The sequence below is a fragment of the Solanum lycopersicum genome, chromosome 3 (assembly GCF_036512215.1).
Source record: "Solanum lycopersicum chromosome 3, SLM_r2.1".
In the NCBI taxonomy this organism is placed as follows: domain Eukaryota; kingdom Viridiplantae; phylum Streptophyta; class Magnoliopsida; order Solanales; family Solanaceae; genus Solanum; species Solanum lycopersicum.
In genome coordinates, this window is record NC_090802.1 from 59,555,899 (window position 1) to 59,572,752 (window position 16,854).

The 16,854-nt window shown below is 32.1% G+C and overlaps 3 protein-coding genes across 6 annotated transcripts; 2 read left to right on the forward strand and 1 right to left on the reverse strand.

The window, feature by feature from the left end:
* Positions 1–108: 108 nt before the first annotated feature.
* LOC101266014 (ferric reduction oxidase 8, mitochondrial) lies at positions 109–3,061 on the reverse strand. Its single transcript, XM_004236209.5, has 8 exons — positions 2,797–3,061; positions 2,617–2,710; positions 2,339–2,524; positions 2,011–2,248; positions 1,566–1,893; positions 1,214–1,472; positions 471–1,132; positions 109–386 (listed from the first exon to the last, which is right to left on the reverse strand). Exons 1-8 carry the CDS (start codon positions 2,945–2,947, stop codon positions 205–207), a joined length of 2,100 nt encoding a protein of 699 aa, XP_004236257.1. The 5' UTR covers positions 2,948–3,061; the 3' UTR covers positions 109–204.
* On the forward strand, positions 2,410–8,432 carry LOC101266322 (U-box domain-containing protein 36). Of its 4 annotated transcripts, none has more exons than XM_069295250.1 (7): positions 3,774–4,118; positions 4,220–4,414; positions 5,556–5,603; positions 6,330–6,592; positions 7,652–7,770; positions 7,922–8,040; positions 8,129–8,432. In XM_069295250.1, exons 4-7 carry the CDS (start codon positions 6,382–6,384, stop codon positions 8,334–8,336), a joined length of 657 nt encoding a protein of 218 aa, XP_069151351.1. In that variant the 5' UTR covers positions 3,774–4,118; positions 4,220–4,414; positions 5,556–5,603; positions 6,330–6,381; the 3' UTR covers positions 8,337–8,432. The 4 variants fall into 4 exon arrangements, with proteins under 4 accessions (XP_010319013.1, XP_069151350.1, XP_069151351.1 ...); XM_069295251.1 differs by having other exon boundaries at positions 3,929–4,118; positions 4,220–4,301; XM_010320711.4 differs by lacking the exons at positions 3,774–4,118; positions 4,220–4,414 and adding an exon at positions 2,410–2,551.
* Positions 8,433–11,312: 2,880 nt separating this feature from the next.
* Positions 11,313–13,193, forward strand: LOC101265719 (ubiquitin ligase SlATL31). Its single transcript, XM_004236208.5, has one exon. The coding sequence runs from the start codon at positions 11,633–11,635 to the stop codon at positions 12,827–12,829; it is 1,197 nt and encodes a 398-aa protein (XP_004236256.2). The 5' UTR covers positions 11,313–11,632; the 3' UTR covers positions 12,830–13,193.
* Positions 13,194–16,854: the final 3,661 nt, after the last annotated feature.

The following is a 16,854-nucleotide window of genomic DNA, read 5'->3' on the forward strand; positions in this document are numbered from 1 at the left end:
ATATATTAATATTTTACTATCATATATATGGTAACATTCATATTGAATCCTTTTGGTAATACTCGGATTTTTATTAAGTTAATTTGTAGACAATGTGCTCGACGGATGTTCACAATGAGTGGGAATTGAATCCTTTTGGTAATACTCATATTTTTAGTAAGTTAATTTGTAGACAATGTGCTCGACGGATGTTCACAATGAGTATTAGAGGCTGAAATTTAACGAATGAAAGCTGAAAAATGGTTTATGATCTTGTCCTCCACTTTGAAAACCGTTAGAAAGTAGCTGACAAGTTGTTGCTACCGATTCTTTCAATGTCTCAGGCCCACAAACGAAGACGCCAATACTAGATCCTTTGGATTCATTAGCAAGTTGGGAAAAGATATCTGTAAAATTTCAACATGTTAGACGGCCAATAGTTTGGAAGTAAAAATAGTTAAAGCAAGGACATTGATGTATTTGATACATACCTTTAAAGTTAGGTCTTGCTCCGTAATGGATTTCGTGTTGATCGTAAACTCTGTTTGCTCCTGTTGGTTTCATTGCTTTACTTTCTTTTTCAGAAAATGATGGAGTTTCTTCTCTTAGCCTCTTCCATCTCCATATGGTAGCCACCAAGGTGCCGGATATTAACGCTAATGCAAACGAGCATATGAGAAGAATGTCCACTACTGAAGTAGCAGTTTTCTGTTCAGGTGACTTTTTATCAGGCTTGATGAAAACATGGTTGGTGATGATAAGGAATGCTAGGAAAACAACAGACACCACCAGAAGCAGGACGGACATCCATTGTAAGTTCTCAAGTCCATATATTGCATGGCCGGGACGATTGTTGGTGAAATGAATGTTCTGTATTTTTGGGACCTCGTTTAGCACTTCTCGCAGCGATCTGTTGGATTGGTGTTCACGTGTCACAAACACTTTCAGTTGTAGATAATGTTGTTCTGCATCGAAAACATGTGGTAGAACTGAATCTAACAAGCAGATGCCTTTGGAGTCTTTTGTAGTGTAGACAAGCTGTATTTTTACAGGTAATACGTTTTTGCTTCTTCTTGTAGAGGCAATTTCTTGCAGAATGCTCAAAAATGGTGTAACCCCAATTCCACCTGCCACTAGAAGTAGACTATCGTATCTGCGGATGATTCAACAGGTAATTATATATGGGAAAAGATGAAAACTCGATTTACAAACATGGAGAACATCATTTCGTTACCTCAGAAAGTCCATTGACGAAGGTCCATAAGGGCCTTCTGTTGCTACTTGCAAGAATCTCATTTCACCAGCTTCTGAATCAGGCTTTGAATGTAGTATATTACAGAGAGTGCTTGTCCACCTTCCCTCAGCTTTGATCAAAATAGAGATGGTGTGTTTATCTACTTTCGAGCTAGAAGTTATGCTAAATGGATGCCATTGAAAATTCGAAATCCTTGGAATCTTGATAAAAATCACGCTTGTTGGTGCATATGTCAACCCTGAAAATAGTGTGTTAAGTACGTGATTATTTAGGACCACTAAAGCATAAAGGTAACTTTTGGAAAATTGGAAAAAGATTACTGATATTGTACTTGGATCTTTTGGCAGTGTCAACTCGATGGCTTTGGAAGGAAAGATTCTAGCAGAAAGAATATACGTTTCTGGCCTTGACTGAATCATTCGGAGTATCTTGTCAAGGCAAAACAAAAAAAAGCCAGGCAAAACCATGTAGAAGTGGCGATCTCCAGTATGAAACAGGAAAAACACCAAGAAAACTATATACAAGTGATGTGTGTAATAGAAGATCTCGAATCGTTTCCTTCTTATCTGTGGAAGTGATGTGATCCAAATGACCAATCCTATAAGAAGAGTGATCTCCCCCGCGAGGTAAATACGCCCTGTCTTTTGCCATTTCCACATCTATTTTTTTCTCCATACAAAAAATAGACTTAAATAGTAAGTAGCAAAGCATAGACACATATGTTCGAACTAAATTGAAAAAAGGAAGTAATGGGCAAAATGATCACATAAGGTTACCTCATCTCCGAGGTGATGTTTGATACCCCATATTAGTAAAGTACCTCCACCATGTAATGTACCAAATAATATCATTGTTGTCCCAAGCCAAACGTGATATCTAACCGAAGCTTCAAATTGGATGCCAAGTATTTGAAAGACTGACATTCCCCTCAAGATGGGAAGAAGAAGAAGAGCTAAGCAAGCTTCTGCTAATAAACCACTCCTAGTTGCCACTCTAAATACTCTGTATTGCCATCTGTAAACAAACGCGTTCGAAAGTATTACCATATGATTTATATATATATGTATCATTTCTTGCATGGAATATAGGAATATATATACTTACACAGACAAAGTGAATGATTTCATTGGTACCATCTTCTTGAAGTCATTGGAGATACGAACATAGAATGTCCATGCTAGAAAGATGACGAATAGACATACAGCAAGGATTTCAAAACCAGACAGAATGCCTATGTACTTATTCACAACTACTGGATTGGAGAGAACAGATAGCGAAGACCGCCCTTTCCTGTCAACCAAATTCCGGCGAGATAAGGTTTGCATACACTCTACTCTACCTATGTTTTTGTTGTTATGCCTATATTGAAGCAGCAAACATACCTGCTGATTGCTTCCTTCTGTTTCAGTGACAAGTAAACAAAACCAACTATAGCTATAGCAATAACAGGAAAGGTATAGACAGCAAAATTAAGACCTACAAGACGAAAAAGTGTCATAAAATTAACACTTGTAGTACACGAACATCTAAATTCATTTGACTTTTGGAAATTAGAACTTCACCAGATTGGGTTAAGAATGAGGCTGATGCCTTTTTTTCTGCAAGCTTCCAAGTTTTAGTCCATAGTTGTGTGGGCTTGAGAAGCCAAACAGATAGCCATCCAGCAAATATCAAGAAAAGTAGCAATTTAAGGAGAGAGGAAATTTTAGTCATGTTTTAAGAAGAGCTGACTTATGTGCTTTGAATACAAAGAATTTTGTGTCTATATAGAGTACATCGGTCATTTGGTTGGTGAGACTGAAAAAGTGATTCAGAAAAATTATAATAAATCCAACAATATCTCACATAAAGTAACAATTAAATTTAGCTTTGTTTGGATGGTTGACAAAGATTGTTTCATTTATCCTACTGTACAACCGTTTTTTTTTAAAAAAAATGTAACGCTTTGTAGTGTTGTGTTCAAATAATTCAGAATTAATAAATACAGTAAACATAAAAATAATTTGATTTTATAAGAATAGTGAATGGACAGAGTAATTAACAAATGTATGAACTACTCCAATGAATATTAATTACTTATTAGTTTTCCTAGGTTGATCAAAGTATATATTTTTTCAAAACTACTTAAGCGCTCTATCAGTGATATTGTAGGAAGAATATGGTAATTTATACATTGATTTTATAAAGTGACAAGTATTATGGTCCAATAATTTATAGAAAGTGATTGACATATATGAAGAAACATAAGGAGTATATATTTGCATTTAAGTAAAATAGAATGCAAAATAATATATTCAAATACAAAAGTAGTAACCAAACAATATACTATCAACTTCCAAATAACATTTTCAACTTAAACTTAATACTTCTTCTTTCTCTCTCTTTTTTTTTCAAATTTCAACCACTATCAGTATTAGCTAGAACAATGTATCTTAATCGAACAGTAGTAAGAAAGAGAAACTGCTGTTGCACTTTGCACAATCCATCAATTTAGAATCAATTATTCCATAAAAACCAGTTAAGACTGAGATTAATGGTTATGGATAATGATGCCATCAACTTATGACATTTGTGATGGCTTTGAGCATGGGAATATATCTTTGTTGAGTGGATGTTATTATCAGCACATCCATTCATTACAGAAGAAGCAATTTGCAGTATTAGTGGATACATGGTCCACTCCACGGTCCGCTTAGGTCCAACCCCACTATTGCTACTGCTTTTTGTTATCTGCTTTGTCCGCAACGATCAAGATCCAACAACATACTCTATTCTAGCTGGTTGACTATAATTCACTTATTGCATAGGCGGATCTAGGGCTTTTGGGTGGGAGTTTTCGGGAGCCCAGTAACTTTTGCTCACATCCTGTATTTATTTTGAGAAGGTAAGAAACAGGTGTGGGGAATATAGTGGCAGAAATGGAACTCGTTACTTAAGTTTTGTTTCTCTCCCTGTTGGGCAGTTATAATAATTTTCAATCTGTAGGAATTCATAAAGTTCAAATCTTGAATCCGTCAAATGAAAGATGGGGTGCAACTGGTAAAGCTATTGTTCACAAGACAGAACAGTGAGCTACTGATTTTTTGCTTCTAGTTGTGCCAGCAAGAAGAATTATTTTTCGTGATGTCAAGTTACTAAAGAATATACTGCAAGGGGATGGTCCTAATAAAAACGTGCTAGGTTAGATAACCCATAAACTATGTTACAGTACTTTGTGATAATTCAGATGTTTAAAAAAATCAGTTAGTGTGACATTTGCACCAAAATATGTCTCTCTGCGTATCTAAAAGTGCTTCAACAGAATACTTTAGTGGAAACTTAGATGAATAAGACTAGCAATTTGGAAAGTAGATGAACAATAGCTATAAAGTGTGTGATATATATATGCCAAGTGGTTGGTGAAGACATCATTTGGAGATGTACTTGTCGAATAACACTGGTGATTACTTTTTGTTGTATAGTTTAAGCAATTTCGTAGCTTGATATTCTGGTGTCTTAAACGTGGAGGAACCAATACTAATCCATCTTGAATTTAGTGGTTAAAATCTATTGCAGTGATTCATGGACGTTGATATGATAATATCTTAGGATGGGATAGCCTTAAAAGTGAAGGCCGAGTTGAGACGAGGAAAGGCTTTACAGTGGGAAGAAAGGGGTAACAAGCACACCTAGAGAGCACAATTGAGAGTTGTACGTTGTGCTCGAGAGGGATTAATGTCTTCTTTATGAAAATTTTAGCTAGTTTACCTGATCAAAGTTAAAAAGAGAACAACTTGGATGAACAGTAAAAGAAAGATGGGGGGTTATGTATTCGAAAACGGACAAAATGTTTGTGTTTTCCTGTCCTTGGAAAAAACAAGGAAACCATGTGGTCATGTATTAGGAACAGACAAATGAAAATCAGAAAACCAATTTTAAACCAGAGGAAAGATAAAGCTTCAAATTTTTTCTGATTTTCATACTAATTGATTCCAAATTAAGCATAACCATCGAATTTTGCTTAAACACCAAATAGTTTCAGGGATACTGCTATGATCAGAAGATGTTTATGATCTTAATCTATCTAATTAGCCTCGGCTGATATTTTTGTTTCTCAATCTTGTTCCATATAGTAGTATTTTTTGGTATTTTTTTTCGGGATCTTCACACAAATAGCTGGACAGATTTATTTATTTTTTCTAGTTGGTATACATCGATTATTGATGATAATACACATATTTTACATATATTATACATTCTCTGGCTATTGTTAGTTCAATCACTTGGGTGAACTCCTATATAGGCTAATCCTTAATATGGCATACTGGAATTTTGTGTGCAGAAAAGATCGGTCAAGGGGTATCTAAAGTAGATGGCGCGGTTGATTAAGGTATAGACCAGTAAATACAAAGTTTATGCCGCTCTTATGAAAATCTTATTATCATTCATGTTACCTAATGCAATATTGCCTTTAGAAATTCCTACTCCACCATGATTTTCGTCATTTCAAGAGCATGTTTGAGTTTTCTTCTGCATATGAGAAAGATCACTGTTATGAAATATTTTATCTTCTGCATATGAGAAAGATCACTGTTATGAAATATTTAGTGTGGAAAACATCACTAGCAGGAAATGAAAATCCAAATGGTAGTAACTAGTAAGTACTACCTATTGGCATGCATTTTAAGGACATCATAGTATGGTCCAAAACTACTTTTTTAAAAAAAAAAAAACTAGATGATTCAATATATTCCCTCTTATATCACTATCTGAAGTCGGTCCAAAGGAGAAAAAACAGGAGGGGAGAAGGCATGTTTCACTAGAGAAATAGAAAGCAAAGTTCTCTTCTTTATTTTAACACAAAAGGCACATATAGAATGTGACATGTCCAGTAAGCCTGCAAATGTTGACAAAAAAAGAAGAAAAAAAAAGGACCAAACTTTTTCCTTACTTTGTGTCTTCGATAACGACGACTTTGCTTCTTTACCTCATATTCAGTTAATTCCATAAGCTTTTAATATTTGTTTCCTTTCTTTCTATTTATTAAGTCCACAGTGTTTATCTTTACACACAGTCCCCACTAAACCATTTGCTTTTCCCCTTTTTGGACTGGTAGAGATGAGGGACTGAGAGTAAAATTCACTACTAGTTGCATTATTGAGAAAGAGATGTCTTGGGAAATCGAAGAGATCGGAGAAGATACCAAGAGTGAAGTGATTGGGAACAACAAAGATGGAGGAGTGATCAATGATGTTTATGTTGCAGTTGGCAAGAATGACATGTATGTTCTTCAATGGGCACTTGATCATGCCATCTCTCCAGGAATTCGCGTATGCCTTGTGCATATTTTTCCTCCCATTACCTACATACCTTCACCAGGTAACTTTTATTTGTCATAATTTTCTTTCAATTTTATGAATTTGATGCTTCTTCCACAACAGCTGAGCACATATAGAAAAACAGTGGTATTGTTCCTTACTGTTTTCATCGTTTTTTTCCTGAATATTGCAAAGGCCTTCATAGCAAACCATATTTCGACTTGTGATCAACTCATAGATACCAATAGAAAATAAATAAACACTCAAAGCAAGTACATATTCGAGAACCATAGAACGATGTATTCAAGAAAACAGGGGAATGTCAAGATAGGATGATCAATAGATCAAGCACAATAGGGAATTCGAGATCGTGAACAGTATTTTTCTGTCGCATGATTTGGATATTTACAAAAATAATTAAATAAACATTAATTTGACCTCGGAAATAAAGCCTTATACAAGCTAATTGTAATAATAGGTCGATACAGCTTGTACAAAATGTATCTTACATTTACTACTGTACCAGCCCCATCACCAAAAGATGCAGAGCAATCAAATAGCGCTAGGTTCATTTAGACATGATTTGAAATAAGATTAATTTGAAGTTTAAACTCTGTTTGGATATGCAATTTGGATTTTTTTAAATTTTGTACTTTTCTCGTAAACATGAAAACCTACAAGTTGTGAAAACTATCAAAATTTCTCTAATTCTTGTACAATCTTTCCAAATGAGCAAATCATACTCGATAAATAAGATATCAGAATATCCTAAGACGCCCATTGATAAATTACATATTTCCATGTTATAAAAATAAATGTATGTGATCACAAACGTGAAATTACGATCCCAAATCCATGTCCAAACACCTAATTGTTGATGAATACACTTTAAATAATCTCAGTATGAGCCAACCTAAAATCTGGTGCTTCTAACCTTGTAGTAGCTTAGGACAAAACTAAAAAGCTGCCTACCTTGACAAGATGCACAAGTTATGATTGGGACAATGTATCTGGTCTTTTGTCAATTAAGTGGTTAGTTGAGGATAAATAAATTTGTACATAGCATTGTATGTATTGCATTTATGGTTCTTGTTTAACAAATTGAATTTTGTTTTGAAAGTTGGCAAGTTATCAAGTAGCCAACTGACGAGAGAGCAGGTGCAAGCTTACATCAATGAAGAGAGCAACAGGCGGAAGAATCTCTTGGAAAAATACATCCGCTTATGCAATGATGCCAAAGTGAGTTATACATTATTTGCAAAATCCTCAATAGCCCGATTTTAGAGGTTAATTTCTCATGTGGTCAATCAACTAATGGAGTAGTTATTATCCGAGAAATCAAGTGTCAAATTCAGAGTTTTGACATTTTTTTTATAACCGGGGATTGCAGGTATCAGTAGATACTGTACTTGTGGAGAGCAAATCACCAGGCAAAGCATTACTTGATCTAATATCTGTTGTCAATGTTACCAGCCTCGTTATTGGAACTAAACGATCACTTTCCACCATGTAAACATCCTTCTCTGTTACTGTTCAATTGAACACTGCATATCAAAATTGAACATTCTTAGTGAATTATTATTTATATTTGTTTCAGACGAGTGATGAAGGGACATGGAATTGGAGAATATGTTCAGAAGAATGCACCAGCTTCCTGTCAAGTTAATGTCGTTGGTGAGGAAGGCAAGAAGATAAAGAAAGGTGAAGCTCCTTCACAGCCGGAGATTGCTAAACAATCTAACAGGAATTTATTTGAATGGATGTGTTTTTCTCCCAAGTTCCATGGAGAAGTTGGAAGAAAATAACAATAACGAAGAATTCAAAATTTGAATCTTATAAATTCGATAGGCAATCAAACCTAATACTACTATATCAAATTTAACTTTCTGTTTTATTTTTAATACTTTCGATAAAATCTTTTTCTATTTTCAAAAATTTTAATTCGAGACATGTCGCTTTTTTAAGTAATCATCGCCTTGCAACTGTTAGCACATGGTTATATTCCTTTTAAGAATTGGATGCCACAAGGCTGCTCTCTAGTCTCTACATTTGCAACCACTTTTGATTATTTATATCATTTAACTTTTTTCACAGAGACATTTATTATCTATTATTTGGTCAATTAAAATCTAGAACAATCACAATTGGCGGTCTCATTAATTTACTTGTATTAGACATGTGCTAGTATGCTAGACTTAAACAGTAGTTCACATTTATCGTAATCAAATTTATTCCAACACATAACTTAATGTTAATGACTATACATCTCACCAAAGAATTAAATACACTCTAAATTTCTTCTTTTTGTTGCAGTAAATAAATTATAGTATAATGGTGGTACCAAAAAGAATTCTGAAAATTTGAAAAGAAAAAAAAATGTAATGATTTTGCCATGCCCAATAATCAATCAAAAGGTTGTTTTTAATTATACGACAAAAAGGTCAAACTATTCTTATGTAAAATAATATAACCTTGTCATATGTCTTGTTTTAGCCAAGTAAATAAAAAATATACTCCCACAAGTTAACTAGCTCAAAAAAAAAAAATTATTAATAAGCCTGCTAGAACAGGGATAAAGGTCGACTTTGATTAGTGTTTGAAATAGGCGTTCTTAAATATTTAAAAAAATGAGCAATAACTCATATGGAAAATTATGGGACTACTTTGACTATTTTAAATGACAAAACTGATAAAGTATTGATTTTATGTAATATAAAATTTAATTATCAGTGGTAATTCTATTAATTAAAACTATTGTACTACACAGTTTCATTTCGAAACTATTACACCCTCGATTGAAACTTACACATGACTTAAAAGCTATACTAAGGACCCGTTTGGCCCCAAGAATATTTGAAAAAGAAATTGAGAAATGGTTTGGTTATATAACTTGACAAATTTGTTAAGTATTTCATATGTTTAAATATTAGAAAAAATCAGTTTTTCGCCCAACTTTTAATATTTGAGAATTTTAAAAATTTGGGATACCTGAATTAGTGACAAGTTTGGGATACAATTAATGTATTGTCTTGCCTATAGTGATATTTTGTTATTGTTGATTGTTATCAATTATATTATAAGGTTATTTTTTAAGGAATATATTCATTATAAAACGATAATATAAATTTGTGGATATTTTTAAAATACTTTTTAGAACTTACAGGTATAAATTATATTTTTTGAAATAATCAGATATTTTTGAAAAAATTAGAACCAAATACATGGTGAAACTTTACTCAACCAAGAATATATGAGAACTCGGAGTCAAACGCTAGTTAAGTCATATATCAATTTTGTTCTTCATGAACTTGAGAATACTAGAAAACACATGCGGAGCATATATCAGAATTTTTAAAAGCACTTGAAAAGAAATATTAACTTTTTAATTTTGATTCTGTAATTTGGTAATTGTTATCTCGTTTGATACACTCGATAATATTATATTGAAATTATAGTGGATTGTAATATAAATTTAATAGAATTTTTCAATTATTTCTATGTTTTTATATAGAGACACGACAACTAAAAAACATATATTTGAGTGATTAATGTTTATTCTTTAATTTTTTTATTTAAATTAGCAAATAAATAAGTAAAAAACATGTTGATATATGGTCTTTATTAAATAATTAATTCAGTAATGAGAAATATCGAATATCATATACTCTTGATGTCTCGTACCAAATACAAACCCGAAAATCATAATTCTAAAATTCTACTTTAAATTGTTATCGAATTTCAAATTACAAAATAACAAACTATTAAAAAATCTAATTCAACTCAGAATTTTGATTTTTGATAATTTATACCTAACCCTATATACATGGGAGAAATTACAAAATATATACTCAGAAGAGGAAAGTTGATGTACAGAGAACTTGAACTTAAAAAAAGAAAGTGTCTCGAAAAAGAAATGGAAATTAATTAGTTTTAATAATTACTTGATATATACAAGTTGGGCCAAATCAGATAAAGTGGGCATAGTTAAGCTATAAACGATGAATTAGATAGCCGAATAGTTTTCCTTTTTTTTATAATTATCCAATCAAATGAATGATCAGCAGCACCCTAATTGGAATTCTCCGGCTACTTTTAACAAAGAAATAAATACACAAATTGGTCCAAAATAAGAGAGTTCACGTAAAAGCGGGCACGTTATCTTTATTGATGTATCTGTTTAGTATATTCAAAAGAAAATTACATTTTTTTTATATTTTATTTTAAATATGTAAAACTTTTTAAAATTATAGAATCTGTTTAGTTGTGACTTTTAGTTTTAAATTTATACTTTTACTGATTATCTTATTAATTTGAGTGTCAATAAAATTTTGTTATATCTTATTAATTATTTTAAACGAAAAAATCTACTATTAAAAATGAAAAATAATTTAACCATAGACACTTATTAATCTCTTTAGATAAATTAGTACAAATAAAAAGTAATTTATAATTTAAATATCTAAAATTAATATTAAAAAAATTTAATCAACGTTTCTAAACTCTATCGATATCAATAAGCTAAAAAAAAATAAAAAAAATAAAATAGGCACCTGTATCTAGTAATGAAAATTGACTAAACAATTAACCATTTTAAAAATAATTTCCAAACACATGGAGCCATCCATTATGACCGCAATTGCTTTTTAGTTCTAGAACACCAAAATAGTCAGTCCTTTACGCCTTGTATTTTATTTTTATTTTTTACCCGAATATTAAAATTAAGTTCATTAAAATTTATAATTAGATAGCAACAAAACATCTCAGTAATTATACTACCATCTTAATATTTTTTATCATTTCATTCTAAATTATTATTTAATAATTTTATTTTTATTGAAGTAATTTAAATCAATACAATAATTATAACATAATATACAAGATCATCCAAGAAGCTGCCTTTTCGTGTGGAAGTCAAAATTTTCTTCTTATCTTTTTCTTCCTCCAATAATACTCTTTTTTATTCTACAATTGACTTTTTCAGACTCAATAGAAAAAACTCTTTCCTCTGTTTCCTTTTTTATATATAAATCCAAAATACTCACTTCCCTAGATTCATTACTCTGCCTTCTCCGGCCGGCGAAAATTCCCACCAAAAGCTGCCATGGTTAATTTTAAAGCTCTTTCCGTTAATCTCCTCCTATTAGTATTACTATGTCCGGCGTCAGCTCAGCCATCAAATTCCCCTGATTCCGAGAATCGGTTCGAGTACCCGAGTGTCAGTCCTGCTATGGCAATTATCATAGTGATACTTATTGCTGCTCTTTTTTTCATTGCCTTCTTCTCAATTTACATACGCAACCGCGGTGCAGTTAACGGAAGCATCGGTCAAACCTTCTCCATGCGACGGCGTACTGCTGCTGCTACTCGAGGACTTGAAGATTCCGTCATCGAGACTTTTCCTACCTTTACTTACGTCGAAGTAAAGGATCATCATATTGGGAAGGGAGCTTTGGAGTGTGCCGTGTGTCTGAACGAATTTGAAGATGATGAAATGTTGCGTTTGATCCCTAAGTGTGATCACGTTTTTCATCCTGAATGCATCGATGCTTGGCTCAAATCTCATGTAACTTGCCCTGTTTGCCGAGCTGATCTTACTCCTAAACCTGATGAACCGGTGCCGGTTCAAACTCCTGAGGTGAACCGGGAATTGGGGCAAGAACAGGAGAATACACAGCAAAATAACGAAGTTACGATTCAAATAGATGTAGATGAGAATTTGATGTCACAGCAAGAGGAGACCTCTGTAAAACCAGAAGTTAAACGAAATTTGAGTTTCAACGCGGTGAACCGGCCGCCGAGGTCTTTTTCTCTGAAGAGACCAAAGATGTTAAGCAAATTCAGGTCACATTCGACCGGTCACTCATTAGTGGTACCAGGGGAGAATTTAGACCGGTATACTCTTAGATTGCCGGAGAAGGTGAGGAAAGATGTAATGGACCGGGCTCTACTAAACCGGACAAGGAGCTGTGCAGTCACGCTACCAAGACACGGTAGCACCACAAGAGGATACAGAGCCGGTCCAGGAGAGGGAAGCAACAGAGGTGCAAGGTCATTCAAGCGAATCGACCGGTTCGATCCGGAAACAAAATCAGACCGGTGGTTTCTCAAGATTGCACCGCCATTCTTTACCAGAGGTTCATCAATGAAGTCACCAAAAGTAAGAGCTGATAACGAAGAAGCATCCACATCACGCAGCAATATGAAAGTAGCAGTAAAATTGCCGTCCTTCCAATGCCTGGAGCCGAAAGGTGATGAACCGGGTTTATTGGCAAATGACTCGGCTCGATCTCCGGTTTAAAGAATGTTATAATTACTGACTCGGGTTTAATTAAGCGTGGTGGAAAGGTAAAACTTTTTGTTCGCCGGCAAATATGGAGAACGCGTGGTCGAAGCTAATGGGCTGGGCCCCACAGACCTTTGAAACTTCCGCTGTTGACTTTAATGCACATATTTATATAGTGTCCAAAAGTTGAATTCAAGGTTTACGATTTCTAGAATATTCTTTAAAATGTTGATTAACTTTTATTGTTCTAAAAAACAAATAATTTTCAACTTTGGGTTTATTTGGGGTGATGAGATGGTGTTTAAAGAGTTTGAGTTTATCTAGATGGATGATGTAATAATACCTTAAACACAATGTAAATATACCATATGTTTTATTTTGTTCTTGATTTTTTGATAGAGATATGATGGTTTTCCTCTTATTTTAAAGGCTTTAATGTACAAATCTAATCCTGGTACTTTATATGATATTTTATTGAGATTCTTGATTTAAGTTTTTATTTTAACAGAACATTTCAATTCATAATAAAATGATTTAATCAGATATTTTTAAAAAAAAAATTAATTTGATACATATTTTTGCTCGTCTAGTTAATTACATAAAACATAATATTACTTTTAATCATATATATTCATCTCAAGGCGATATAATTCCATGCATTTTCTACTTTATCAAAGTTGAGATGTTCAATTACTAATTTGAGGGCAGCCTAAGAGCATAACGTCTTCAAATTTTCAATCTTACTTCATGAAAGGTGTAGCTTTAACTATTGTAAATCAACGAATTGGAATTGGTCTTGGTTTATTAGTTTGCATTTTTAGTTGTTCAAATAATGTAAACATCAAAGTCAGATAAATACTTCAAAAGAATAACATAAATATTGATAAATTACTCGGTGTTATAATATAACGATAATATACTAAAAAATTAACAAGAAAGAAACAAGAAAATACTAAGTCTAGTTTTGTTTTGTCTCTTTGTTACAATACGAGGAATATATATACATGTACTTGTGTATACTTGGGCACCAAATAAATTGTATGGAGAATTAATTTACAACAAATAGTATGTTGTGTGTGTATATATATCTTACAATATTGTACTAGAGATGTTAAATAGGTGTGTTGGATTGAAATTGGAGATACTAAAATTGGTTGAGATCGAAATTAAGTTGAGTTTTGATCCGCCCAAGTTTGTTTTGGTCTCAAATGGGTTGGGTTAAAATAAGCTTAAAACGGGTTGAATCTTGACCCGCCTAACTTGACCCAATTAATCTCAATAATTTTAACATAGTGTATTTAACTTTTATATCGCAGTTCGAATTCTCGCTCAAGAATTTTTTGAAAAAAATTAACAAAATGGATAGATTGATCCTAAAAATGTTAAAAAGACAATAATTCATACATTTAATCTTAGTAAAGAGTTTTAAAACAAATTAAAATTGGAGATTGAATTAAGTTCAATTGATAATTCTCTTAAAATGAGTTAGACTTGAATGGGTCGAGATCAAATTCAATTCACATTATCTCGAGCCCAACCCTTAAAATTCTGAGCAAATCGGGAGGTGGATGGGTGAGAGTTATTTATAATTGAGTTCATTTTTTTACACCCCTATACTATATACATATTATATATACGTGCATATTACAACATAAAATATATTTATATCGACATTTATTTTTCAAACACTAAAAAATTTTCCATCGAAAAGATTGCTTTTAATAAGAAGAAATCAAATCACAATTCTCTTGCAAGTTGCAGCGCAGCGTCTGAATAGGCAGTCTTTTTTTGAAGTGTTTCAAAAAAAAAAATAATGTTAAATTTAGGAATGCTATTAATGATATAATTAAATTACAAAATAGTTCTGAATTGCAATGACCCAAATGGTGTAAAACAGAATTTCAGAAGTAGAATTGTTTTAATATCCGTTACTTAGATCTATAAAGAAAAGTTAACAAAATACATAATATAACAATAATAATTGCAAAAATGTGAAGCTTGTGGTATTTGGTAAAAGTTCGAACTCGAATATACACTCTGATCCTTCCATCGGGCTAAAGATAGTGTAATTTCACATTAAAAGATCATGCTGCGATGACATATTGAACTCAATACATTTTACGTAGCTAATATTTCGGAATATGAGTTGTATCTTTATTATTATTATTAAAAATTTTTGGTAAAGAATAAGAAATATTTTAACAATATTAATTTTATGATTGACATTTTAGAATATTCTTAGGACTATTTGAAGAGGTTTAAAAATACTTCTTAATCATTTACTTAGCTAAAATTATCTCTCAATCTTTATGCTTGTTTTTACCCTTAAAACTTAGCAGATTTTAAAAGTGATTATTATTTATTATGTGACATTTTCTTGTTAAATAAAATTAAACAAAACTAACTATCACATTTTTATCAAAAGGATACATATTTTAGATTTAATTCATCTGGTACTTATATATATATATTAAATTAAAGAGTGCTCAACAGTAAAAAAATATTGTTCAGAGATGGAATCTCATAAAGTTCTTTACTTGTTCAGGGATGGAATCTCATTGAATTTGAAAGAGCTCACTAATGGAAACATCATTCATGTACATGAGGTCATGATTAATGAACTCGATTACCACAATAAAATAGACGTTAACAACCTAGTGGATAGGTGAAAATGATAAATTTTTAGAGATCTAGAGGCTAGAACAAATTTTGGATATCATTGAAAAAATAATGTTGATACTATACATTTGGAACTAGCTACGCATAACGAAACACTTGCAACTAGAACTCTTCACAATTTTTATGGTGCAAGTAGATAAAATAACATCGAAACTTTTGACTGCAATAAAAAAAGTAAGAGATAAACTTCAACTAGATTTATATCTTCAAAAAAACAGAACATAATAAGATCTGCACTCTCGCTTCGTGCAATTTCGTATGTATGATAGAGGTAGTGTGGTGATTGACCTCATTGCTAATGGTGATCCCCAAGGTTCAACAATCATATTTCACTAAAAAGAATTGGTACATTTGTACTTTTAAAGAATTAATATTTTATAATATTAATTGGACAGTATATTTATATAAGAATTTTTTGAAAATATATTTCTTATTGGAATGAGTAATTTTTTTCATTGATCCAAGTCGAAATGGGAGGAAATTATCATCTTAGAAAGATTATTAAATAATCTAGTATTAATTGAGTGAGCTTTTACTGTAGAAGAAGAATATGGTTTTGATGTCTGTCATCACTTTCCTTAAAGAGCTATTGCCCATATACATATTGGGATAAATACAAATAATTTTCCACGAGGATATAACAAAACTTTTTGTTTATAAAATTGATTTTTCTTAGGTTACTTTTAGGGAGTCTTAAATTTATAGAACTTAGGTGATGACTCTCCATAAGATTCACGTTCTTTCATGAAAAAACATGACCTGTATGATAGTTGTTCATGAAAAAACATGTCTCTTATGAAAAGTCATATGTTCATAAAAGAACATGACTTGGATGAAGAATTATCTCTTAAGTTCTATAAATATAAAAACTAACTAGCTTAAGAAAATTATGCATGTATAAGCAAAGAGTTCTCTTATTTCCTTGAGCCGAGTTGTTTGTATATACCTTAATATGCATATGAGCAATACCTCTTTAAAGAAAGTAATTATGCACCTAAAAGTCGTTGACGTCTTCTTCTTCAGTTTATACTTCTTCTTATTATTCTAAAAGAATAACTTCACGAAAAAAGTGAACATAAATGTAAATTCATTGACTATGAAAGAATAACAATCTCGGGGTGGATCTTCTTATAAGATGACGTTCCCATTCTCTTCCTTGGCTCACCTTGCAACACCTTAATTTGATTTTGCTAGTATATAGAAAATACACCTTCCGAAACGAAGTGATTTTACAAAAGAAAATGAGATTATCACGAATTTTGTATAGTTTATAGTTGTATTGTCTCTCTATATTTCGCTCGAAAAATAGAGATCATAACAAATGTGTGCGTATATGTATCGGAGTTGTGTCCATTTACTTG

Excerpts from the sequence above, each read along its gene's own strand:
- LOC101265719 (XM_004236208.5), top strand. The coding sequence starts at position 11,633 with ATGGTTAATTTTAAAGCTCTTTCCGTTAATCTCCTCCTATTAGTATTA.
- LOC101266322 (XM_010320711.4), top strand. The coding sequence starts at position 6,382 with ATGTCTTGGGAAATCGAAGAGATCGGAGAAGATACCAAGAGTGAAGTG. Across the intron at positions 7,771-7,921 it reads GCTTATGCAATGATGCCAAA|GTATCAGTAGATACTGTACT; the intron begins GTGAGTTATACA and ends CGGGGATTGCAG. Across the intron at positions 8,041-8,128 it reads AAACGATCACTTTCCACCAT|ACGAGTGATGAAGGGACATG; the intron begins GTAAACATCCTT and ends TATTTGTTTCAG.
- LOC101266014 (XM_004236209.5), bottom strand. The coding sequence starts at position 2,947 with ATGACTAAAATTTCCTCTCTCCTTAAATTGCTACTTTTCTTGATATTT. Across the intron at positions 1,473-1,565 it reads GACACTGCCAAAAGATCCAA|GGTTGACATATGCACCAACA; the intron begins GTACAATATCAG and ends CACTATTTTCAG. Across the intron at positions 1,133-1,213 it reads TCGTCAATGGACTTTCTGAG|ATACGATAGTCTACTTCTAG; the intron begins GTAACGAAATGA and ends AATCATCCGCAG.